This window comes from Electrophorus electricus, chromosome 9, assembly GCF_013358815.1.
Source record: "Electrophorus electricus isolate fEleEle1 chromosome 9, fEleEle1.pri, whole genome shotgun sequence".
NCBI lineage: Eukaryota > Metazoa > Chordata > Actinopteri > Gymnotiformes > Gymnotidae > Electrophorus > Electrophorus electricus.
The window spans coordinates 1040001-1067500 of record NC_049543.1 but is presented as its reverse complement, the minus strand read 5'-3'; the positions used below and the strand labels follow the sequence as shown (position 1 = coordinate 1067500).

The following is a 27500-nucleotide window of genomic DNA, read 5'->3' as shown; positions in this document are numbered from 1 at the left end:
GCCTGTGAGCCCATCCTCGCGCGCATCTCCTGTCTGAGCTTTCCTGTCTCCCGTGTGGTGTGTCAAGACTCTCAAACTCCTGTGGGTCTGTTGGAGCTGAGATTACCAAAAAATGGCAAGACGCCAACTTTTCTTCTGGGCAAAATCAAGACTTCAGGTTAATTATAACATTAATTCCACCTGTACTTCACCAAAAGGCTTCTAATTCTCCCAGAGCCAAGAACCTTAAATCTGAATTTATTCAGTAATTGGATGGACTGCATATAATACACATAGTTGCATGCCAAAACACCAGAGCTCACAGAGTTCGAGTGGGTGACTGATCGGTGTGACGCGTTTCTCGTAGCTCTGCTGAGGTTACAGTATTGATAGGTACGATAAATGATGGGTATTGCCAACCTTTTCTTTACTGTTACGCGGGACTGGAGTTGGGACGATAAAAAAGAAACACAACATGGCCTTGAACATTAACTCTCTCTCATGTTGATGGTTTGCAGCTCTGATAACAGCAGCGTCCATTCGGATTCACTGTGATTAAGACTTCATCACTTTGCTTGGGCTCCATCAGGATTCTGAAGAACGCCGCCGTCCGGGTCACGCGTCTTCCAGTCTGCCACATAATGTGGACACGGAGCACAAAGACGCGCGTTAGGAAAGCAACATGGAGGACATCCCATACTCACTTCTCCCCCCAGGGCCAAGACAGGCTCCGGATCAGATACACTTTGCATGGGAGACCTCTAGAAAACAGGGTGAGAGGGAGAAGTGGGCAGGTGCAGAAGAAGGGTGGGTGTGGGGGCTCCTCACATCCACTGAGTGGAGGGTCAGGTTCAGGAACTCATTCATGTGAAGGAGATTCAGTTGCATGGCTTTGATGGCCTGTGACCTGCTCTGATTGGCTGAGTGGAGGCCCTGTGTGACTCCGCTGTTCCATGACCTGAATTCAGAACACGACGAAGCTTTAGTTTAGTCCAGATTAGATTACGCTCCGTTCAAAAGGCTGATTTCAATACACACAGACTTGCAATGAGAGTAGGTCACAGAGGAGAGACGGAGATGCAGAACAAAAGAGATGGACGTGCTTCAAGTAATGGATGAGTGACAACACTAACCTGAATCAAATGAAGTGAACTGAATGAAGTTTGAACTCACTCAAATGAAATTGAATTCGGTTCGGTTTTCCCCCCAAGATTTCAGTCAGTCCTGTTTAAACTGGATCTGGTTAACTGAACTGAATTGTATAAGCTGAATCAAGTCTCAAACGAGTCACATTAAATGAACTGAACTGCAGAAGCTGAATCAAGTCTCAAATGAATCACATTAACTGGACTGAAGCGAATCTCGCTCTCGCCAGCCTCTCACAAAGAACAGGGTTAAGGTGGTAGGTTTCTTTCTCAATTCCTGGCCTGCATCTCCGTTGCCTGCACAAGCAGAGAGGGACAGACAGACAAAGAAACAGACAGAGGGACAGATAGAGAGAGTCAGGGAGAGAGAAATAGAGAGAGAGAGAGAGAGACATACAGACAGACATACAGAGAGAGAGAGACAGACAGAGACATACAGACAGACATACAGAGAGAGAGAGAGACAGAGAGAGACATACAGAGAAAGAGAGTCATACAGACAGACATACAGAGAGACATACAGACAGACATACAGATAGACATACAGAGAGAGACAGACAGACAGAGAGAGAGAGTCATACAGAGAGAGAGAGAGACAGACAGAGAGAGAGACATACAGAGAGAGAGAGAGAGAGAGAGAGAGAGACATACACAGAGAGAGAGAGAGAGAGAGAGAGAGAGAGAGAGAGAGAGAGAGACTAATGTTTTGTTTTTTTTCCAGCTCATTGTCTCTTTTTTCTTGCATTACTGGTCATGTCCTGCTGGAACATATGATCCTGTGGGTAAAAATTAAATCCCACCTCCCTCTGACGGTAACGGAGTTCAGTGTGGGATCAATCACAATTCCCTCTGACGGTATCGGAGTACAGGCCGTGCTTCCTGAGGCGGATACTCCACATCCTGTCACTGGGTGCCTGGTCAGGGCCTCTGAAATGGGAGCACTGGGATGACCACATAACTACACGGTAACACTGAAGAATGCAGAGACGCGGCCCACAGGCCACTGGGGGAATGACGGCGAGTGTCTGGGTATGGCAGCAAACGCTCCGGGACGACGCCTTCGTCAAATACACACACAGACGAATGCATGCACGCACACACACAAACAGATTTGTATAAATGCACACGTACAAGACTCCATCAAGTCACTTGAGTTCATCTCTTTCTCAGTACACATTTAACGTGTGATATTAGTACATTCGTGTAATCATCTACAGGCGAAATGAGAAGACCAAATGTCATTCCCAGGGGCGCAGGTTCTGAAGTGCGTCAGGTGACCTCTCAAAAGTCACTGTTTTCAGGAAAAGACACCAAGTGGTATCGGAAGTTAGAAAATGTACAACATTCCTGTTTGTGGCCCAAGAGGTTCTCAAAGTCATGATGAACCAGAACTAGTTATGACCCAGTTCTCATAACAAGGTTGGATGGCTGTGTAGGGGGGTGTTCAATGTGTCAACTGCAGGTAATACCACTGCATGAGCACTTGAAGTCCTTAAGGACAAAGTCATTATCTGGCGCAACTTTCAAAGTGTTCTGCATTTGTCTGGAGGGACTCCTGTACTGGCAAGTCAAGACTGTGATTAGAAAGACAACTGGCTTTGGCAGGGCTGTGTATGTGATTCCCTTATTCATCAGTGCATATTCAACCAGGAAAACAGAAAAAGAGAAAAAGGCAGAGAGAGAGAGAGCAAGAGAGAGAGAGAGAACAAACGGGGGCAAGGGTGTCTCAGTGGTGAAGGTACTGACTAGTATTCAGAAGGTTGCCAGTTCAAGTTCCTCCACTGCCAGGTTTTGCGCATGCACAGGTGCGTCATGCCCCGAAGGTGATATGAAGACTAAATCTTAGCCATGAGCAAGACCCTTAACCCTCAACTGCTCACACGGTACGCAGTCACAATTCTATGCTGTAAAGATAAAACACCAGGGGCTTGCGGGCAATTCTCTGTTCTGACTGGCTTCAGGTGAACAGCAGGAGGAGGAGAGGAAGATGGAGACCTGAAGGTCCAGTGTTCTGAGTACAAGCCCAGCCCCGACGGCCCAGAGTGCTTCACTGTATGGCAGTTTCCAGCCTCACCTCACCTCATCTTATCTCATCTCTTTTGCCATTTGATAAGAATACGTGCACTCTCTCTCTCGCCTGTGAGTGTGTGTGCGTGTGCACACCCATCCGCACACACACACACACACACACACCAAAATCTGACAGCTTAATCTCAAGTTGTCCCAAGATGCCTTTCTGGATTTTTTTTTCAGATACTGACTTGTTCTGAGCATTTTGTTTCCACCACACACACACACACACACACACACACACACACTCGTTTACATTACTATCACATTTGACATGTTCTGTTACTGCATGCATGGGGAGGTTCAGAGGGGAGGTGCAGTTGTTTTGATGTTACAGAAGAGAAGACAGTGTGTGTGTGTGTGTGTGTGTGTGTGTGTGTGTGTGTGTGCGCGCACGTGTGCATGTGTCCATGTGGGTGTGTATAGGTGTGTATGTATGTTTGTCAAAGAGACACTATCGTTTAACACACATCCAGGAGAGTGTGTGTGGGTATCTCCATGTGGATGAGTGCAGGCACGTCATTCTTCTGAAAGAGAAACTATTATTTCTGGAAGTCACAACACAAGGGTGAATGTGTGTGTTGGACTCGCAATCATCAAGTCAAAACTTCTGTCAAAACAAGGCAGGCAGCTCGATAAGGCACTGGTGGTGACCTTTTGACCTTTCCAGACCAGCGAGCAGGAGTCAGGAGGGGAATGGGGTGAGAGGCAGAGTTCAGAAGTGGAGGACCGGCCGTGTGCAGCCTGGAGTTTTAACCTGACCGGAACCCGACCAACACTCTTGCATACTTAAAGCGAATATCCATCACGACTCATGTCTGTGCGTGCACCAACCCCTGAGAGCGATTAGTCTCCCTCTCATTCTGTCTCTCTACATCCCTTATCTCTCTCTCTCTCTCCTTTGTGTCTGTTGAGATGGTATCTGTACAATCTTTCAACCTTCATAGCAAAATCAACACAACCATCTGTACAAACACAAGACGTGAACTGACAATGACTCTAGTCGTAGGTCATAGCAGGCACTAAACTTGACCTTTGACCTTTAGTTGAACATCAAACGCAGACATGGACACTGAGGCCCACCATAAATCTTGCTCACACACACATACACACACAGAAACACGTGTACAGGCATAGCTGCCGTCCGCCTGGGTCTGGTGTGTCTAACCACTGGAGTGGTTAGTCAGAATCCATGGTCTAATTTAGCACACGCAGGGCCCACATCAGAGTCCGCAGTATTTAGAGAGGTATTCCTATGGTTCCTACATTTCCCAGAAGTCCTTCCACCCACTTCCTGACAGCAGCTCTATACATTTACACACAGCAGCCTGTAATTACGCGGCCCGCTGACCCAATACAGAACCGGCTGTCTCCGTCCCAACAGAGAACACAAAGATGACTCTGTAACTAGGGGTGACTGTAACCGACAGCGACACAACCGAGGAGACCACATTCAAACAGAGAGAACCGTCTGTCATAGTGGAACCCTCTTATTATAAACTCTCCTTGACCTGACAGTGGGCCAAGTCCTTCAAACACCGCTGAAGTGAAACAGGACTGACCCTGCGCAGGAATGAGGGGATCCAGGAGAAAGCTGTGTCAGGACTGACACCTGAGAGAGAGACAGACAAAGAGACTAAGAGACAGAGCGGGACAGAGAGAGAGAGAGACACAAACTCTGAGCACTGGAGCCTGACCCACATAAAACAAAAGAGGAAATATCTGTTATGTGCACAAGGAAACAGAGCAAGCGATGCAGATGCAGATGTTGAGTGTTCAGCTTTGACCACCTAGCTACTGTTTGGTCCAGCGTGGGGATTTAACAGGAGACGCTCTGACAATGCAGAGTCTGTGGTTTCAGGAGTGAAAGGAGAGACAGGGAGAATGAGAGGGTATGGAGGGAGGGAGAGAGAGAGAAAGAGAGAAAAAGAGAGAGAGAGAGAGATTCAGAAATACAGATTGGAAGCAAAAGAAAGAAATTGAGAGTGAGAGAATGAGGTGTGAGGATGACAGACAAATCGAAAGGTAGAGGAAGGAAGAGAAACACAACAACAGATGAAGAGTGCATGCTGGAGAAGAGAGAGAGAGCGCGTGGGGAGACCAGTTTGAGGCAGTGAGAGCTATCCCACTGAGGCTGGTGAGATCAGACAGTCCCCTCTCATTCACAGGAAGAACAACAGCGAGTGTGTTTCTCTCCAGTGCTGTTGCGTAATTGCATAAACACCCTTGTATTCGATGATGATGCATGCTTCTACATACACACACACTTCTACACACGCTACACAACTTCACTTTTTTTAGACCTCACTCAAAACTACTGAATGAAATACTGAATTCCAGTCAGGCGTCATCGTATATTGTGTGAAAGCACATGAAAGCACGAGAATAAGACTTAACCCTTTCCTACCCAGACAGATTTCATGGGTTAAGCTTTAAGTCTGCCTTCACCTGTGCGTGCGCCAACAAAAACATCTGCAAAGGAGTTCACGCAAGGTCATGCGGGGTCACGCAGGAAGCTCTAGGCATGACCTACAGAAACGGTGGGCGAATAGCCGTCATAGTTCTGTTCACTTCTTATCCCTGCATTTAAAATTTTAAATACATTTTAAATCAGGCATTCTCTCTCTCTGTTACAGGCCACACTGAGCAGAGCGAATCAATCAACAAGGGCTGAAGAGGAAAAGAGACAGAATGACGTCGGATGACGTCGAGCTCAAAACCTGCTGCGCGCGGAGAGGACGGGAACCCCTCGCGCCAACTCTCCAACGCAGAAAGTGGACGGCAAAGTGCAACTCGGTTCACGAGAGTTATCCCGGAGTCACTTAACGGAGGGTTCATTAAAAAGCGGCTCCTTCGGCAGCTCGGTTCTCTAACAACCAGGCACCATGCGCAGTAATGTTTCATCTGCAGGGCGTAATTAAAGCGCGAGCTGAACTCGGATAAACAGCCTTATTAGCACCGTTATCGACACCTGTAGAAAAAAAGAAAAGACCGGCGTGGAAGTAAAACACAACCGTGCGCGACCCCAAAGCTATCATACAGGTCCCACTGGCCGTCTTGTACTGGAAGGCTTTAAATAGGCGCTAATGCCTGGGTACAGATGACCGAACCTCTCATTTCAATCAAAAGCTATAATTAAGAAACAAAAAATTAAAAAGGAAGCTTGGGTATTTGCTCTCGAGACATGAAACACAACTCAAATTACAGCACGGGAACTTGCTGCAGCCGTTATTAAACATTCTAACGAAAATCCCTTTTTTTTCTCCGAGCAGGGTACCGTTCCGGGAACGAAACACGGTTCCACTTGAAGTTTGGGAATGTGGCTTGACCGCGGAGCTGGACGTGGTTGCGCACACCAATCTCGGTGTAAAGTGAAGCTAATGGCTGTTGGGTCGCATTGTGCACTGCAGGAAAGGTTTCAGACCCACTGAAAAGCCTGCAGACGTCTGAATTACGGTGCACTGTGTGCAAGTGCTGCCAGGTACGTGGTTTTCGCGAGGAAAAAAAAAACAATGCATTGTCCAGCTCTCAACTGCTGGTTGCAACAGAAATAAGACATGATTTCCCAACTGGAATTCCCAGAAGTAGTGGGAAGCATGAAAAACTACCTCATTCTAGCCTACAACACAAAGACACGAAAACTTGTGTCAAGCGAGCAGCGCTTGCCGTGACGGTGCAAAGGCGAAGCAGCGCGACCCTGTTTCTAGAGAACAGGACTTCTCCCTCGTGCTCCACAGGCTTCCCCATCCAAAGTAGTTATGCACAGACACACACGCCACGCTCGGTGCTGCTCTCGGTCTGGAGAAGCCATCCCCACACCACGCACGAACTCAGCGTCCCAGTGCACTCGCGAGCCACAACACTGACAGAGCGTGCAGCGAGCGGGTGCTGCTCCAAACGGACTCCTCGCCACAGCTTGAGCGAGCGAGACAAACACGTCTAATGCAAAGCATCCCCGATTTCGCCTCTGGCCAGGATCGCGCGGAACCAGAAGGTGAGAAGTTGAGGACTGACCCGTATCAGACTGGCTCCAGGAGGACGCGGTAACGCAGGCAGCAAGGAGCAGCGCTGCGACTGTCACGGAGTCCATCTCTGGGACTGGACAGAGAGAGCCGTCCGCAAAGCCTTCTCGTCTCGCGGGCAGATGGAACGCAGGTGAAGCGTCTCGAGAACAGTCAGCCGAGCTCACGCGGCAAGTAGTTGTAGCGAAATCTTGGCGCGCGCCGGCGTTAAGAACGTCTGAACTTCAAGGCACATCCGCGCTGCCCAGACACAGAAGATAGTGAGAAGCAGGGATCCTATTTCCAATCATGTGACAGGAAACCGGGGCAATAGATTCAACCTGCACCATCGGGCGCGGAACACGCCTGGCGCGCTCTGCACGTTTTTGGAAACTCAGTAGCTTTGTGTATTAATGATCAGCGCGTGTGTTTAAAGGCGTTTCCTTGTTCGTATTTTTTATCTTACAGTGTGGCATAGAATAGGCCTACGAATAAATCTCGTCTGCTAGTGAAATAAACTTTATCCAGATTTATAATTACACAGTTGTAAAGAGTTATTGCACGCTGCGCGTGGTATTCTAACCTTCTATGGAGGATTGTAATATAGTAATAACCACCTAGCACTGTTCCGTAGCCCAATTATAACAGCTATCCATCTTTACGATTATCTGAAAGACTGACGACGGAAAGTTAGTGTGATGCGTAAAGTTAGTATGATGGCTAAATCTTGGATGTAAAGCTGTGTTTTAACTGTACAGCGACCTTGGATTTCTTTATAGGTGCTATGTAAGGATTACTTCATTCATTAACTCATTAACTCATTCATATCTAATTTCCAGTGATCTTTAGGATCGTGTAGGCTGTGCTGTAAACAATCGACTCGTTCTGAGAAACATGGAAATATGTTACACAACAAATAAACAAATAAGCCAAAAAAGAGAAAGAAATCAAAGCACAAACAAATAAACCACAAAAAGTTGTCATATGTGCACAAAATCACATATGATTTTTCCATAGTGCGTTGTTACTTGTTTTTCTCCTGAAACTGGCGTCATGTCACTTTACACACATTACAACGAGCAGACAGCGGTGCCCAATGTCTCCCTCTGCTGGCAGCATCTAATTATAACACCCTGCAGCACGCTGTAAACAGCAGCTAGCCTGCGCCTTCAGTGATCTCAGCAACCGGATATTAACGTGGACCTGCTCCCAGCCCCGTACAGACTGGCCCATCGCTGAGTTAAAATAACAGACATTGCCTTGTGCCATTTTAAGGGTCGAAATGTTTTCGTTTGGATATGACTGACACTGTAAAACATGAGACGTACCACGCGCCGTAAGGCATAAAACTCAATTTTCACCACAATCAACTAAATTGCAGTTCTGGCTCAGGACGGACGAGTTTGATTGGTGGATATTTAGAGTACTGTACACATAAAAAAAACAAACGATCGCTAAACTCACTGTTCAGTCGAAGTACCCCAGGTGTGGAACTGTTAAAAACCCAAAAGACTTGAACAGTGTCTGAACAACGTTGGCCTACGCGCGCACGTAAGTACACACGCGGACTACAAACATGTTTGCTTACCACGATGTCTTCGTGCATCACCTGCGGCCTGATCTGGGATCACGCAGTTCTCAGGTGTGTACCTGCACGTTACTAATAGAATATACCGCAGATGTAAGGTGCAGGTGGGAGAAGCCTCGTGGATCGCGTGCTTTCTTAGAATTAAACGTGAGAATTAGCCCCTATAATGCCTTACACGTGCGAGGAGAAAATAAAAGTCTCGCGCATTTGTTCTTGATTATATAGATCTTTCATATGTCAGGTTTTCAGTACTTTACCACAACTGTTATAGTAAACAAACCACGGATAAAAGACATGTAAATAAATATTAAAAGAACGAGACAAATATTTAGACATTGAAAAAATACTTAAAATCAAATAAAGCCTGAAGAGAAAGCAGACTGCAAATATGCAAACAATGCAATAGTGAAATAATGTTGAGATTGTTACAGGTATTAAGCTGTAATAAAGTGTCCTGACTCGTTTAATTTGAGGTACACCTCACAACACCTCACCACACCACACAACACCACACTTCACCTCAGCACACCTTGCACTGCACCTACTGAAGGCTAGAAAACAGAACTCCAGCCAAGGAAACGTTGGACAGACAGACTCAGGCTCTGGGTGGCAGGCTAATCTTTGCATCGGCAGTGGGCCAGATAACCTCCACCCACACACACACACACACACACACACACACACACACGGTTGTTTCTCAGGTCTTTGTCTGTCTGCCACTCTTTCTTTCTGTCTGTCTCTCAGTCTCTCGCTCTCTCTCTCTGTTTCCTCAGGCCTGCTACTACTGATTGTGAACAAATGTGTATATTTTCTCCTCCTTTTCTATCCAGTCAAAGCAAAAGATAAACGCGAACATCCAGACCATCTGTACAGACCACTATGTGCGCGCACACACACGCACAGGCACAGGCACACACTCTCACCCTCCTGCTTTCTGCGGCCCTTAATTAAATTGTGTTACACATGGTGTAGTGAGCAGCTCTCCTCTGTAAGGACTTGAAACGGCTGACAGCTCCCCTGCGGCGAGCGTTCACACCTGTCTCCTCCTCTTCCTCCTCGTCCTCACCTGAGCCGTCTGCGAGAGAGCAGCACGTCTTCACCTCGGGCACACACACCATGACACTCCCCGAGCCTGTTCTGCTGAGAGGATCCTGGATCCTGGATCCTGGATCCTGGATCTGTCAGCAGCTACTGAACCTACCCATGGCCCAGCCTCTGCACTGGAATCCACTACTGTTCAGTTCAAACCAGGTCAGTAGAGTTCAGTCCAGTTCAGTTTAGTTTGGCACAACATAGTTAAACTCAACTTACTCATATAGCTTTACAATCTGATAAGTCTTGAGTCCAGACCCCTAACAGATGTGTGTGAGAACCAGCCTGAAAACACGCTCTACGCCTTGAAGATTTATTTACAAATATCAGATGTGCATGTTCGTCAGTCTTATAGAAAACTATCAACTATTATACCATGACATTTGGAGTGAACATTCAAACCATAGCCTTCAGTCAGGTATTAATTTTATGACTGCATTAAATCTTGTTTCATGTTCACACATGTTTTGATTGTTTATTGGAAGGAGGACAGATGTGGGTGTGGGACAGAAAGGTCTTCCCAGCGATCGTGAGAGTTCCTTCTGCCTGGGCTGAGTTTCCCGTGAGATAAACAGGTTTGTGGCATGACAGATGCCATCACCAGGGGCAACGGACTTACTGGCAGCTGTCTTTGAAGCCTTTGTGAGCGGCCACTGGTCCAGCCAGGGGGCATTCCTGACGCTCGCTACCGAACGCTGTGGCACAAACCGCATTTCCAGGTACATGGGCTGTGAGTACACAGGTGGATATGTGACCCTACATCACCTCCAGAGTTGAACAGCAGTCCAAACCCAGCTGCTGCTAGCAGAAACATCACTGTCGTCATCGTCGTCACTGTCCTCATGGTGATTTCACCATGTCCTCTTAAACTCCTGAAATGCGAGGAACAGGAAGGATCTCTGCTCGGGACGAACCAGACTCAGCGAGCCTGAGAGCAGTGAACAGCCAATCAGGAGAGGAAGAGCCGGTTCGGCTTGCTGACTGGACTCTGAACCAGAAGTTTCTAAATCTGACCAGTAAGATCTGCTGCAGTATCCCTCAGTAAGGCGCTGCTGATGTTCTCTGTGCCGTAACATGTCCTGTCCGGACACGCTCGGGTGGCAAAACGACACATTTGGTTAAATGGTTAAATATTGATCAGTTAAATAAGAAGAGCAAAGAGGCTCATGTGAGATGTCTGTTATACGAAATGGACTACATTCCTACGCTTGGAATGAGAAAAAAAACAGGCAAAGTCTCCTGTGGCCTTTTTGTTTTGTAACAGGTGGCTGTTATGTTGTAACCCACAGTAGTCAGTTGCAATCAGTATCAGTCTTGATACATTCACGTCAAAGCCATGCAGTGGGGCGGCGCTGGTCGTGAGCTGGCCCCGGCATGCTTCCTGCAGATGTGTCAGGGCTTCCCGGGAACGCGGACGGCTAACATCAGAATTCACTTTGTTCTTACAGAAAGTACGAGGCCTTTACTGTGTGTTATAAAACCAAGGCACTAAAAGGCCTCGTGCCATCTGGAATCTCTTGGAGTAAGTGAACCTGGGTTATATGCAGGAGAGAGCTGAGGGCTTTCAGCTGTTAGACAACGTTGGTTCAGTGGCCATCCCACTCTCTCTCACTTTCTTTCTCATTCCACTTCAGACAGATGTCTTTAAATAAAAAGTCACGACCACAAAACATTCCCTGACGAATGTCCTCCTGTCTCCATTCCAGGAAAAACAGCATGTGAGGCAAAAAAAGGATCACATGAAGCTACATGTACGGACCATGGTGGGTGACGTGGGGCACGGAAGCAGAGAGGCAGAGGAGAAAAGGACAGAAATGAAGGGAAGGAGAGAGGGAGAGGATGAAGGAGAATACAGCACTAAAAGTGTTGGATTTAGCACCATTTTGTGTGTTTTCCGTTTCCCCACTAACGGAAAGAGATTCCACTCTACAGAGATGCCTGAAGAGAGTTACGTTGCCGTGTAAAGCTCACAGACATCTCATGTCTCCTCATGTCTCGCTGCTGTGCAAATCACGTCTCCTCATGTCGGAGCCAGAGACAGAACTTGTGCATATGTATTTTGACTGCACTCCCCACAGCCAATCAGCACTGACCTCTCTATTCACGACATTCTGAATCCGTTACCATGCCAACTCTGGAGGCAACACACAACACAGAAACACTGGTGAATGAGAGAGGGAGTGTGTGTGTGTGACAGAGAGAGAGAGAGACAGAGAATGCAATCCACTACTTTGACTCTGACAGTAGCCTGTTCTTAGTCCTTGGTGGAAACCACAGAAGATAGCAGTGCCTGCCAGCTGTGGTTTCTCCACTTTCCTCCGTCATGGTGCACCACAGTCGCTCTGCAGAACTTTGCTTTGAATGCCTAACAGACGCATGTGTGCAGCCAAAGTGCTGTCTGCAGTCCACTGACAAACGATGGCTTACAAAAGGGGACGATCGTGCTCTCACACCAACATAATAGTAAACAACAACAACATAATCACAGCAACTTCCTAATAGAATTGTACAGGTTTAAAGTGTTTTGCTGAGACGTAAATTGATTAATCTGATAATGTTTCGAATGCTAATCTTATCTGAAATCATTGTTGGATTAGCGTCCATCTCCTGTGCTTGTGTGGCCAGCAGGAACTGCCGGGTAAGACACACTACTGCTGATACACTAATCACTTTATATATCAGAAATCTGAGCGCAGCTGCAGCTGAAGACATCTCTGTCTCTGAAACCTCTCTGGGATTAAAGAAACGGGGAAACCCAGAGTTAAAGGTTACAGTGGGGATATGTCTGAGCTCCCTCTCGCTCACCCAGCAGATCAGCATTCCTTAAGCAGACCATTAAGTGCAATCATGTGCAGGGTCAAAGCCATTATGTGTATAGATAAGAACAAAGTTCTCCCAGATTAAGTGGGGGATTTTTGGAGGGCAAAGCGACCCACATCAGTTGAGACAATCAACTTTCATGTATAAACACCTTTAAACCACCATCGTCTGCTGACTCTTAATGTGTTTAACAGGCTGGAGATACAGTGCACGTCCGAGGCAGACTAATGCCAACAGATTGGTTTCTTAATGTGGGTTGTAAATCCAGAACAAAGATCAAAGCAGCGCGCTCTCTTTCAGAGAGACCCGTAGAGAGCTGGAGCAGCACAGCCGTAAACGCAGCCTGCACAGATGTTGCTCACGCGGAACAACCAAAAAGTGTCTGTGAGGAGGCCTGTGAGTTTTGGCTCTGGGTAGCCAAGGGACAAGAAACCATGTGACAAAATGCAGGGATGAGGCAGCATAGTCGATGAGGAGGAAGTATGCTGGTACGAAGAAGAAGACGACGACGAAGCCCTAACTGAATTATGAAACTAGAGATGACATGTTGACTTGAAGCATGGCTAGCAATGAGAAATGTGAAGGAAAGAAAGAGCAAGCTATTCCAGAAATTGTAAAAGTTGGTCAATATTTTTTATTAATAGTCATTCATTAAATTGTTTTGTAAATAATGTTCTTTTGTTCTGTATTTGTTATTTATGGCGTTACGGTAAAAGGGATCAGAGGAGTGTGTTTGCTGGAGCTCTGTGATGTTTTCTGCACACATCACACTGCTGGAGTGTGTCTGGACTCTGCCTACAGGCAACACACTTCTCATTTCCATGGAGTTGTAACAGAGTTTGTTACAATGGCCATGAGAAAAAAAAGCTTCCTGAAATGTTACCTGTATCGAGAATATCTGTGTAGCAATGCAACATTTTAACATCTCCCTCTCTCTCCCTTCCTCCCTCCCTCCCTCTCCCTCTCTCTCTCTCCCTCTCTCTCTCTCCTTCTCTCCCTCCCTCTCTCTCCCTTCCTCCCTCTCCCTCTCTCTCTCTCCCTCTCTCTCTCTCCCTCTCTTTCTGCTCTCTCTCAAATTCTAATTCAAATTGCTTTATTGGCATGAATTGTAATTCATGGTAAAAGTGCTAACATCATCTCTCTCTCCTTCTCTGTCTCTGGCTCACTCAGCTCAGCTGAGGACTTTAAGTTGTGTAACTGAGATTCTTGTGTTAGATCACTTCCACTGCTTGGTTTAAAGAAACAGCATTTTCCTTGGATCTGAAACCACTTTATGTCCACCTGCACCTCATATTCCCTATGGAACCCAAAAACAAGTAACAGAAAATAAAACTATAAGTTTTTATATCATCAAATAGCCTGTATAAGCCTGTGATGACGTATATGATCAACAATGATGTATATGATCAACGATGACGTATATGATCAATGATGATGTATATGATCAATGATGTATATGCAGTTGGAGATATTTTATGCGTTCAGAGAAAGGAAAGATAAAAATGTCAACTAGGATAAAAATTGAATTATGCAAACAAGACAAATTATACGTTTTGGGTTTTCATTGTAAAAGGACATTAGGTTTAATGTTTATACACTACTAACACACGAGTGTGGGCGCTGTTGAATTATTACTAAAAACTTCTAAACAACAAAAAAAAAAAGATTTTATATATATATATATATATATATATATATATATATATATATATATATACACACAGAATGTAGACAAGGTTTCCAGAGAACAGGACATTTCAGACAGGTCCTTCATCAGCTTCGGAAGCAAAGTGCTTCTGCCGTTCTAGCAAGAGGAACCAGTTTTATATTAGAACAAGTAGATGTTCAAATCATAACATTAATTCCATGGAGTTGTAAAGTTCTGAGTGTGACCAGTTCTTTTTCTCTGACTTTGCTAACGTCGTTGCTATATACATCAAAAAAGAATCGTATAAACTTCACTGACTTCATACCATATTTGCAAAAGTGAAAGATTATACCACAAATTATCCTACTTCCAAATAAAAAAAAAAACATCAAAGACAGAACACCTGCACAGCTGTGACACACCTGAAAGAGGTGATCGTCTCTGAAACAAAGACCCTGCTGAAGCCACGCCAACAAGCTCTGCTGTAATCTCACAGTTTAACCAAATAAAGAAGTGATTTAATGGGAAAATTCCCGCCGGGAAACAACATTCTAGAAGAGCGGCACATGCCGTAGCACGGCGTTTGTGTGGAGTTCAGCTAATTAAACTGAGCCGCGTTGATATAAGCAGGAGCAAACAGCCTGGCACAGAGACGAGCGAGCTCCCACACGGAGATGAAAAACTTCTGCTTTCATCTTGGGCTTATTTATCAGAGTTGCAGTAAGTCTGAAGAAGATTTAGCGATCTGCTCTGGTGGTTTTCCCCTAAACACAGACTGACACATGAAGAAACTGAAATTTGTACCAGTAGAGCAGAAAAAAGGTTTTAAAAAAATAAACCACACTTATCTACATGCGTAGAAACGCTCCTAGATAACATGGTTGGACTTCATCACTCTTAATCAAGCACTGAGCATGTACATGAGGAACATCTGTGAATGAGAATTCTCTGCGATATTTACACCCGCACGAGCACACACACACACACACACACACACACTCTATGAAGGGTTTTTGTATCCTCAGAATTGGTAATGGATACAGCATTGCACAGCTGGCAAAAGTATACCCACTTTTTCCCGCTCTGTCTTTCTATATTTCTCACACACACATACTCTACTCTAGATGCTTTGCTTCTGCCAGCTCTCAGCACAGAATGGTGCCCTCCGGTGGCAGACTCGGGGCGAAGAAATGAAAAGGGCCCCTACTGCATGACATGGGGTCCCGACAGCGCCCATGACACCCACTTTGGGAAAGTCTGGCCTAGAGGGCATGTGGTAAGGGAAACTGTAGGGCACTGTTTCTCATTCTCATTCATTGGCTTTTATTTCTCTCCATTGCAAGGACATTTCATGTGTTTTCTTTTCATCAGAACAGGCACCTGTAGGGAACATGAGGTTTGTCCCATTGTGAGAGACACACTTCAAGTTCCATCACGTTCCCCACTGGAGGGACGTCCACTGGGAAATCTCTCCACACTCCCACGCATGTATGGACAGCCTCTACTGCAGTGCATCATGCTGGGGCCACTGGAGATGCACCTATGGGAACTTCATGATGGGTTCCTGCAGGACTACCCTGTACAGCCCTGCACCGTATTCTCTCTACTGGACAGGACGGTGTGTGGGAGTTGGAGCCTTCATCCTGACACCTTTTACTACTGGAAGAGCAGAGGGTCAAGGGCACATCACTGCATGAGGTCTTCTTCACTAGAAGGCCACTCATCACGTCTCATGATTGAATTGTCTTGCTCTAGAGAGCACGTCATCGTTGGTCCCCTAGAGGGCGCTCCGTCACGCATCTCCATGTGAAGGGTCTCACCTCTCTAGAGACACAACTGTGGGAGCCTCTCACACCGCAAGAGAAGGAACCAAAGTTTCTTTACATCTAATCACACAAACATCCAATCACATGTACGTCCAAATGCCCGAACATCCATTCACACATACGTCCAATCACATGTACCCTCGAAGGAGTGTCTCACTAACAGCTTCATCACGACTTCAGCTCTAAAACAAACATGTCAGCTGACTGTCCCATCTTCTGCCTGACTCCTGTCAATGTGGCTCCTGTTATGGTTTGTTTTACACATATTTTACGTTCACATTGTTCACACAACTCAGTTAATCCTACATCTCCCTGCTCGACTCAGGTCTGGATTTAGCTGCCATGCCACCTCTGTACGCGCTGACATGTTCCACACAGCTCATCTTACGTTAGTGGATGATCTTTCATCCCACATCACACCAGAGAATCTGTGTCCGTCCTACACTGCAAGACACCGAGTCCTAAATATTCAAAATTTAATATTTGCGATTCAATCAGGACAGGACTGGGATTAGACCGGATAAGTAAAGATTGGACTACAGACACCCCACACTGCAGGATAATCTGGGAAGATCATTGTTGAAGATCACCTTCATATGGAAAAGAGGAACAAAGCGTCTTTTGAAAATTAGCCGCATTACCCAGTAGTGTGAGCCAGGCGTTAAGACTGCACAGACCAGTCCCACCAGTCGCTCTGCAGACAAACACCATCTTCTCTTTGGTCCTTTTAGTCTTCTTAGCAGCCATATACAGTGACATTTACGGCATTTATCACTCTCTAATCCAGAGTGACTCACAAAAGTGCTTTGTCATTTCCTCATAGATACATCCTAGTACAGTACAGTAGGTCAGAGTCCAAGATACCAATGAACTAGAATACTGTAGAATACAGGGATCAGTGCTGATGCCTAGAAGTATAAAATACATATAAACTCTATAACAGACAACAATCAGTGTAATAAACAATAAGTACTAGAGTTAGTCAACATAGGAGCAGTCAACATCAGTATAGTAAACAATAAACAAAACCCTACAATAAGTGCTAGCATTAGTCACTGCTATGGCCCTTCTTCAGTCCAGTACTGTGGGCAGCCATGTGTGATGCCTCTCTGACCTCTGTCCTCTCTGACCTCTTTCTCAGGGTGTGTTGTGGCACTTTTATGAGGTTTGAGGTGTACAGGTGGTAGCGCTGAAGATTGGCAGTAAATCCCAGCACAAAGCAGAGCTCATTAGAGAAAACAAAAATGCCAGCAGCTGACTGAATCAAACAATCGTCATAAACTGGACGCTTATGTCAGAAGCCAGGAGTGGTTTCATTCTTCTGTCCATGGAACATGCCAGAGCCACAAATCTGGACTGGAACTCTATATATTGAAGTAGATTTTAGCGAGTACAGAAAAAATGGTGTTACGTCACGTTTAACCCGTTAGCTGTATTCTCAACTTGAGAGGGGTTGGAGTTCCATTCCTTAAGAGCACTGACTAAATTTGGACCTAAAACAAGTAAACAAGCAAATTACACACACACACACACACACACACACACACACACACACACACACACACACACACACACACACACACACACACACACACACACACACACACACACACACACACACACACACACACACACCATTTCCTATAGGGCCCATAAGATTGCAGTTGCACAAGTAAAGGAGGCTGAATGTAAGAAGAGGGGAAACAGTTGAAAGAGTTTTACAATAGTTTATTGGTTCATTTAAATCTAATCAACACAGTCCATGTAATGTGCGTGTACTGGACTTCACTGGATTTCACAGCACTGTCTGAATCAAACTGAGGGCAAAACACAATGTTAGTTGGCACATTTTCCAGACACACTCTGAATATTCCTCTAGCTGCTGTTTGCAAACAAGGAAACCAATGAGACCTTTTCAGACAATTAGTCTGCCATGTTTTTGTTTTTTTTAAGAATTCCATCATGGATTTCCAAATGGAATCTAGAACGTTTTGTTATACCGGCTTAAGTACAAGGAACTCGAGTCTATTCAGAGTTGATCTACACCCAGCGTTGAAGTTACTGCCCCTGACAGACTACCAAGAACACAAAAGCGGTTTGATTCCCAGCTATGCCGGTGCACTCCATGTAAGACAGTCCACAAGCACTCAGTGGGGCACCTCAAAACTGATAGCAACTAGCAACAACCAACGATGTAAAGAAAAACTTTTGGTAAATCTTAGAAAAAAAAAAAAGTTAATTCATAAAACAAAGTGAAAACCAATGTATTAACGATCATTGTGTTGCTCTTGTAATCTGCACATAATCAGGCAGGTTTGTATTCTCAGTTGAGTTTGTCATTATGTAAAGGCACAGGGATGCACTGGGGAAACATGTTCGCCCTGGGAGAGCTTCAGAGGTTTGCCACGTTCGGCTCAGAAATGACTTGGTCTTCTGTTTCCTTCATTCCTTCCCTGAGAAGAAAAATAAACAGAAAGATCAATCACCGATTGATCATCATCACCGATGACTGTGTGGGCGCAGAGATCGAGTTGAACCTGCTATGATACCTCCATTCAATTAAGACATCTTCTAGAACATTCTCAGCATAGACCTGCTTTTGGGGGCAAAATCTCAAGCACCTCTCACACTAGTGCTGACACCACCATCATGCCATTTTAATGCTACTATCACGCCAACATCACTGCTGTGCTGGAAAAGGTCCACCACCTAAATACTGTCCCATTAGCAGTCATCCTGTGTTGAGAAACTGACCAATCAGGACAGGGCTAGAGGACGGGCATTGGAGGGAGTCTGGCCAATCATGCATGGCTACAGATGGGTGTCAGTCTGCCATTGCACACTTATCAATGGGTCCTAGGAGATGGGATGAGTCAGTGAAATTGCCCTTAAAACAGACCAGCGTCAGCTTACTCTACGCGGGTACAGCAATAAAACAGGTCTGCTGTCATATGGACAGGATTGAAAGCATCTCGGGCGCAACAACCACACTGAACGTTAAGAGAGAAAAATCCACAATCTGCCATCCAAGATAAAGCACGAACTGTACGGCTTCAAAGCACTCCACCTTCAGACTGGGTTAATCCAGACTTTAGCCCCCATGATGGCTGACCTTAAACTCATATCCAACCAACCAACAAATATTCAAATTCTTCCAGTTCTTATGCAGCCTCCCATAACCAGACACTAACTGTGTTTAGAGTATCAGGTAACAGAAAACTGGCCTCAGTTACGCTGACACGGACGACTGGAACGGGAAGCTCATGCCCAGCCGTGTCAAACGCGAGCATGATTGGAGCGGTTTGAGGAGCCAGGGCAGGTCTGAGATCATACGGGGGGTCGTCGGTTTCTTCCCAGACCCTCAACAAGGCCTGCAGTGGAACTTTGATGTACGATAGGGGCAGAATGAGAAACCATAATAACACAGCTGTGTGTGTGTGTGTGTGTGTTAATAGCTTTACTCTGCTGTGGTAAGGAGGAGCTGGGCTTGCTAGGGCATGCTGGGAAATCCAATACCTGGAAAGTACCAGGGCTTCTAGGATAGACAGATATGACACAGGTACACACGTGTGCACACATGTACACACAAGACGATAATGGTAACTGTATACAATTGTATACAAGTACACACATAAGCTCACACAACCTCACACACACAAAAATTAGCCCTGCTCCTCTCATACAGACAGACAGACACACACACACACACACAAATGGGCAAATGATATCAGAAACAAACCCAAACCCCAGTTCTGCCCTCCTACCGTCTGTCTCTGATGTACTCATGTGTTTACTGCGTCTGAAAGGTGTGTGTGTGCGCGCATGGATGCATGTGTGTGTATGGGCTGATTTTAAAAGCTTTGTTATAAGTATAACAACAGAAGTTTGAATGTATGTGTTCTTTTAACTCAAAAACAAATAACACTGGAGGGGGAAAAAAAAACAAAAAACAAAACAAAAAAAAACCTCACCTGAAAACCTGGTTAAAACTGATGACTGTGAAATGACCAGAACTGGTGAAACTTTCAAGTGTAACTTGTCTGGAGGTAAAGATCTCCAGTAAGGATCCCCAAACAATGTAATCAAAACATATTTCAGCAAAACTGAAAGAGGTCTTAAGTGTCTGATTTCATATTTATAATGGATATACTGTACATGTGTGAAGCAACATAACATTACTTTAGTGAACTAATGTTTACTAATTTAGCTAGCTAGGGATGCTATGCTGTTTAACTATATAAAGTAAAACTACAATTGTCCATATGCAAAACACACATGCTGCTTAAGAATAAATGAGCATTTGAGAAAGTTTAATAATGCTTTTCTAACAAAAAGAGAAGGACTAAAGTTTAATGCGTACCTGGAATATCTGGACAAAACAACACAGCTGACCTATTTTGCAATGTTCTCATTGAGAACTGTATTGTATTATTTTGGTAGCCACTACTAAGGTCAGAGATATGCGCTCATATTGATAAGGTGGAGATATATATATGTGTGTCTGTGTGTGTGCACGTGTGCATGTTTTTGTCTGTTATACTATATAAGCATTCAGAAACCTTACTAAATAATAAATGCATGTATGTATGTGTAGGGATGTGTATGTGTGTGTATATGTGTGTGGGGGGGTGTGTGTATGTGCATGTGAGTGCATGCCTGAGGAGAGGTGTGGTCTTGGACACATTAAACAGGTTCTCTGAACCTCCAGGTGTAGGTTATATGTCATGTTTCCTCTCCAGGTTTACGAGTTCACCTACAGGGCTGTATACACTAGCATCACATTTTATCACCAAGTGACTTGATCACACTAATATTCCTGAACACGCTCTGTGAATGAATCATGTGGATCAATTACGAATAACAGCAGATTTCCTTCACTTTCTCACTAAGATCATTTTTCTCTTGCTCTTCAGACTATAATTTAGTACCAGTACCATTATAATAGTCTGCACCAAATTTCCAGAATATGTACAAAATGAAAATTTACTGATATAAACACAAGCATGAAAAAAACAATTAAAACATTTATACTCACCTTTTCTGGTTCTTACTGTAAACAACAATGGACGTCACCATAGCAACCACAGCGAGTATTGCCCCAATGGTGCCCAGAGCAATGGCCAAACTATCATCTGTAAAGAGACCAAACAATCCAACACTTGTCTGGAGCCAGAAGGGAGATTTCCCAGACTTGGAGGGTCTGGGAAGACAGACAGGAAAAGCGAAAGGTTTTTAAATATTAGAAGTCTGTGGAAACATTTGCTTTGAAAGTTCATAAACCTTAGAAAAGATACACCACACAGTCTAATGCACCAACCACACACACACACACATACAAACATTTACACTCACGCATGCATATACATACATACACACACACACACACCTCTTGAAGTTTCCTGCAGGTCAGGTACTGCAGTTTCCAATGTATGAATATGAAAGCATGTGTGCGTGCATGGTTCTTGAAACATGCGAGTGCCTCCACCATTACATTTTAACACTGCAACACTCAACAGCTCCTCTACCACCCAGACTAATAACACTTTGGTCCACCCGGCAGGTGGTTGTGGGTTCAAATCCCAGATCTGCCCTATAGCCCCCGTTAACCCTCTCAGCTCCAGGGTGCTGTAGAATGGCTGACCCTGTGCTCTGACTACAGCTTCCAAAAAGAAGCCGGAACATGTGAAGAGAAACCTGTCCATGAATATTTAACACAATGAAGACATAACATCTGGCCCAGATCTTCTACTCAACACTGCAGCCCTGTGTGTCGTGTGAGTGGGAGGGACACCAGCATAACTCCACCCACCCCGACCCTCCGCTCTGGTCGTGGAGGGAGGGAGTCCCGCTCGTTCCTGTTCCTGTCCCCGTTCCTCACTCTCCTTCTCTCTCTCTCTCTCTCTCTCTCTCTCTCTCTCTCTCTCTCTCTCTCTCTCTCTCTCTCTCTCTCTCTCTCTCTCTCTCTCTCTCTCTCTCTCTCTCTCTCTCTCTCTCTCTCTCTCTCTCTCTCTCTCTCTCTCTCTCTGACTCATATGGATGTGTGTGTTCCACAGTAAGGGAAGACATTTGGCTGGTTCAGCTCTCAGTATGCTTTCGCTGTCACTTTCATCCTTCATCACTTCATCCATTCATCCCTTCCTCATCCTCCTCTCATGTTGTGAATCTTTTGCTTAACTTCCTGTTTTATTAAACTAACATGGGGTCATTTTTTCACCCCTAGATGACCTTTTAAAGTGTGTGTGAGGGGTGTCCTTATATATACACGCACAGCGTTTATTCTTTTCATTGTCCTGGCCATGAAGGCACACTGTGAAATCCACTTTTAAACACTCAAGCAAATGGCGCAGGATAGAAGAGCCTGGGACAGTGTCTCCGGAAGATAACACAGCTGAGAAAATTCCAGACATTTTCCCCAAACTGACCTTGAGAGCCAGAGAGTGAGTAAAGGCTGTAGAGGAACTCAGATAGGGTGTCCTGAATTTATCGAGATCTGCCAGACAAGAACTTGGTTTACTTCACCTGAAATAGAACTACTGCACACGTGCACTCGCATACACACAGCAGGCTGCACTAAACATGTTTAAAGATTAAATCACACCATCCCTCCACTCCTCTTCCAAAAGAGAGATAAAACAATCTGTATCACTTTCTCCGTCTCCCTCATCGCCTCAGAAAGCGCGTCTAAGCCAGAACACTGCAAAAGCATTTCACAGCAACGTGGGCTTAACCACTCCAGCAGAACCGCTATCAGGCCAGAGAGAGAAGGAGAGAGATAAATACTGAGAGAGGCAGTGAGAGACAAAAATATAGTCAGAGAGAGGAGTACTTCTAAAGAGATGGAGGTAGAGAGAGAGAAGGAGAGAGATAGGAGGACAAGAAGAATGAGTGGGAGAGAAATATGTTTAAACATGTCTAGAACCAGACATATGGACCTCACCGCCTGGAGGAACCAGCCATACGGACCTCAACACGTGGAGGAACCAGCCATACGGACCTCACCGCCTGAAGGAACCAGGCATACGGACCTCACCGCCTGGGGGAACCAGGCATACGGACCTCACCGCCTGGGGGAACCAGGCATACGGACCTCACCGCCTGAGGGAACCAGCCATACGGACCTCACCACCTGGAGGAACCAGCCATACAGACCTCAACACCTGGAGGAACCAGCCATACGGACCTCAACACCTGGAGGAACCAGCCATACGGACCTCAACACATGAAGGAACCAGCCATACGGACCTCACTGCCTGTAGGAACCAGCCATATGGACCTCACCGCCTGTAGGAACCAGCCATACAGACCTCACCGCCTGGAGGAACCAGTAAAGGCAAACAGAGGCCTTTACAGACTCATGGGGCCAGAGTAGTGACTACAGCTGACTGGTCTAAAGAGTCAAAGAAAACAGGAGTGATGGATAAATAAAGAGAAAGATAAAAAAGACATAATAATGAAGACAAAGAAGATAAAACAGAGAGAAAGGAGGAGGTGGAATAAAGCAAGTGGGAGAGTTTGATACATATGTAGCTTGAAGTGTTTCAAAAGTGCAGAGATCAAGACTAAAGATGTTTGCTTTCACTTCAGCTGTCTCTCCCCTAGGGGGCGCTGGAAGCACAGAGAGCCCACCTGCTTTTATCTATGTGCCACTGACACTGCTTTAATCTCCTGATGTCTAAAAGGTTTTTGTCGTTGCCGTTCTCAAGAGAGGAGGGACAGAACATAACCTTCACCAACAACACATCGTCTCAGACGACACTGTTCTGTTTTTCTCTCCTTTTCTCTGAGACAGATTCCACAGAGGCAGGAGACATGGAGAGAGGACTCCTTCCCAGCCATGGCCAGACTAACTGTGTGCATGTTTGGTGGAGGCGTTCCAGATCTGATGAGCAGAGGATATGTCCTGTAGATGTGTACCGAGCGGAAAGAGTACACTTCCACTCTAATGACACTAAACATCTCGGGGCATAAAGAACACGAAGACAAGACATCCGACCCTGCACGGAATGCATCCTGGGGGGGTGGTTTGGGGGATGGGTTCCCAACCTGTTCACACACACGTATGCCCTAAACCACACCTGTTCACACACGTATGCCCTACACCACACCTGTTCACACACACACACACACACACACACACGTATGCCCTAAACCACACCTGTTCACACACACACATACGGATGCCCTAAACCACACCTGTTCACACACACACACACACACGTATGCCCTACACCACACCTGTTCACACACACACGTATGCCCTGCACCACACCTGTTCACACACACACATACGTATGCCCTACACCGCACCTGTTCACACACACACATACGTATGCCCTACACCGCACCTGTTCACACACACACACACACACGTATGCCCTGCACCGCACCTGTTCACACACACACACACGTATGCCCTGCACCGCACCTGTTCACACACACACACACGTATGCCCTGCACCGCACCTGTTCACACACACACACACACGTATGCCCTGCACCGCACCTGTTCACACACACACACACACGTATGCCCTGCACCGCACCTGTTCACACACACACACACACGTATGCCCTGCACCGCACCTGTTCACACACACACACACACGTATGCCCTGCACCGCACCTGTTCACACACACACACACGTATGCCCTGCACCGCACCTGTTCACACACACACACACGTATGCCCTGCACCGCACCTGTTCACACACACACACACACGTATGCCCTACACCGCACCTGTTCACACACACACACACACGTATGCCCTACACCGCACCTGTTCACACACACACACACGTATGCCCTGCACCGCACCTGTTCACACACACACACACGTATGCCCTGCACCGCACCTGTTCACACACACACACACACGTATGCCCTGCACCGCACCTGTTCACACACACACACACACGTATGCCCTGCACCGCACCTGTTCACACACACACACACGTATGCCCTGCACCGCACCTGTTCACACACACACACACACACGTATGCCCTGCACCGCACCTGTTCACACACACACACACACGTATGCCCTGCACCGCACCTGTTCACACACACACACACACGTATGCCCTGCACCGCACCTGTTCACACACACACACACGTATGCCCTGCACCGCACCTGTTCACACACACACACACGTATGCCCTGCACCGCACCTGTTCACACACACACACACGTATGCCCTGCACCGCACCTGTTCACACACACACACACGTATGCCCTGCACCGCACCTGTTCACACACACACACACACGTATGCCCTGCACCGCACCTGTTCACACACACACACACACGTATGCCCTGCACCGCACCTGTTCACACACACACACACGGATGCCCTGCACCGCACCTGTTCACACACACACACACGTATGCCCTGCACCGCACCTGTTCACACACACACACACGTATGCCCTGCACCGCACCTGTTCACACACACACACACGTATGCCCTGCACCGCACCTGTTCACACACACACACACACGTATGCCCTGCACCGCACCTGTTCACACACACACACACACACGTATGCCCTGCACCGCACCTGTTCACACACACACACACGTATGCCCTGCACCGCACCTGTTCACACACACACACACGTATGCCCTGCACCGCACCTGTTCACACACACACGTATGCCCTGCACCGCACCTGTTCACACACACACGTATGCCCTGCACCGCACCTGTTCACACACACACACACACGTATGCCCTGCACCGCACCTGTTCACACACACACACACGTATGCCCTGCACCGCACCTGTTCACACACACACACACGTATGCCCTGCACCGCACCTGTTCACACACACACACACGTATGCCCTGCACCGCACCTGTTCACACACACACGTATGCCCTGCACCGCACCTGTTCACACACACACGTATGCCCTGCACCGCACCTGTTCACACACACACACACACGTATGCCCTGCACCGCACCTGTTCACACACACACACACGTATGCCCTGCACCGCACCTGTTCACACACACACACACGTATGCCCTACACCGCACCTGTTGACACACACACACACGTATGCCCTGCACCGCACCTGTTCACACACACACACACGTATGCCCTGCACCGCACCTGTTCACACACACACACACACGTATGCCCTGCACCGCACCTGTTCACACACACACACACGTATGCCCTGCACCGCACCTGTTCACACACACACACACGTATGCCCTGCACCGCACCTGTTCACACACACACACACGTATGCCCTGCACCGCACCTGTTCACACACACACACACGTATGCCCTGCACCGCACCTGTTCACACACACACACACGTATGCCCTGCACCGCACCTGTTCACACACACACACACACGTATGCCCTGCACCGCACCTGTTCACACACACACACACGTATGCCCTACACCGCACCTGTTCACACACACACACACGTATGCCCTGCACCGCACCTGTTCACACACACACACACGTATGCCCTGCACCGCACCTGTTCACACACACACACACACGTATGCCCTACACCGCACCTGTTCACACACACACACACGTATGCCCTGCACCGCACCTGTTCACACACACACACACGTATGCCCTGCACCGCACCTGTTCACACACACACACACGTATGCCCTGCACCGCACCTGTTCACACACACACACACGTATGCCCTGCACCGCACCTGTTCACACACACACACACGTATGCCCTGCACCGCACCTGTTCACACACACACACACGTATGCCCTGCACCGCACCTGTTCACACACACACACACGTATGCCCTGCACCGCACCTGTTCACACACACACACACGTATGCCCTGCACCGCACCTGTTCACACACACACACACGTATGCCCTGCACCGCACCTGTTCACACACACACACACACACGTATGCCCTGCACCGCACCTGTTCACACACACACACACACACGTATGCCCTGCACCGCACCTGTTCACACACACACACACACACGTATGCCCTGCACCGCACCTGTTCACACACACACACACGTATGCCCTACACCGCACCTGTTGACACACACACACACGTATGCCCTACACCGCACCTGTTCACACACACGTATGCCCTACACCGCACCTGTTCACACACACACACACACACGTATGCCCTACACCGCACCTGTTCACACACACACACACACACACGTATGCCCTACACCGCACCTGTTCACACACACACACACACGTATGCCCTACACCGCACCTGTTCACACACACACACACACGTATGCCCTACACCGCACCTGTTCACACACACACACACACACGTATGCCCTACACCGCACCTGT

At 46.9% G+C, this 27500-nt stretch overlaps 2 protein-coding genes across 4 annotated transcripts in view; both read right to left on the bottom strand.

Moving 5' to 3' along the window:
• The window catches only part of kremen1 (kringle containing transmembrane protein 1), a 47063-nt gene extending 39277 nt beyond the window's left edge, over window positions 1-7786 (bottom strand). The window contains exon 1 of the mRNA XM_027027749.2: window positions 7209-7786. Within this exon, the coding sequence (XP_026883550.2) occupies window positions 7209-7284 (76 nt within the window). The 5' untranslated portion in view covers window positions 7285-7786. The remainder of the gene's footprint in view (window positions 1-7208) is intronic.
• Window positions 7787-17879: 10093 nt separating this feature from the next.
• The window catches only part of susd2 (sushi domain containing 2), a 20528-nt gene continuing 10907 nt past the window's right edge, over window positions 17880-27500 (bottom strand). For 2 of the 3 annotated variants that reach the window (XM_027027750.2, XM_035530211.1), the window contains 2 exons: window positions 21205-21301; window positions 17880-18622 (listed from right to left, as the gene is read on the bottom strand). In XM_027027750.2, coding sequence (XP_026883551.2) covers window positions 18562-18622; window positions 21205-21301 — 158 coding nt within the window. In that variant the 3' untranslated portion in view covers window positions 17880-18561. Of the gene's footprint in view, window positions 18623-21204; window positions 21370-27500 lie in introns of all 3 variants that reach the window. The other variant, XM_035530210.1, reaches the window with a different exon arrangement.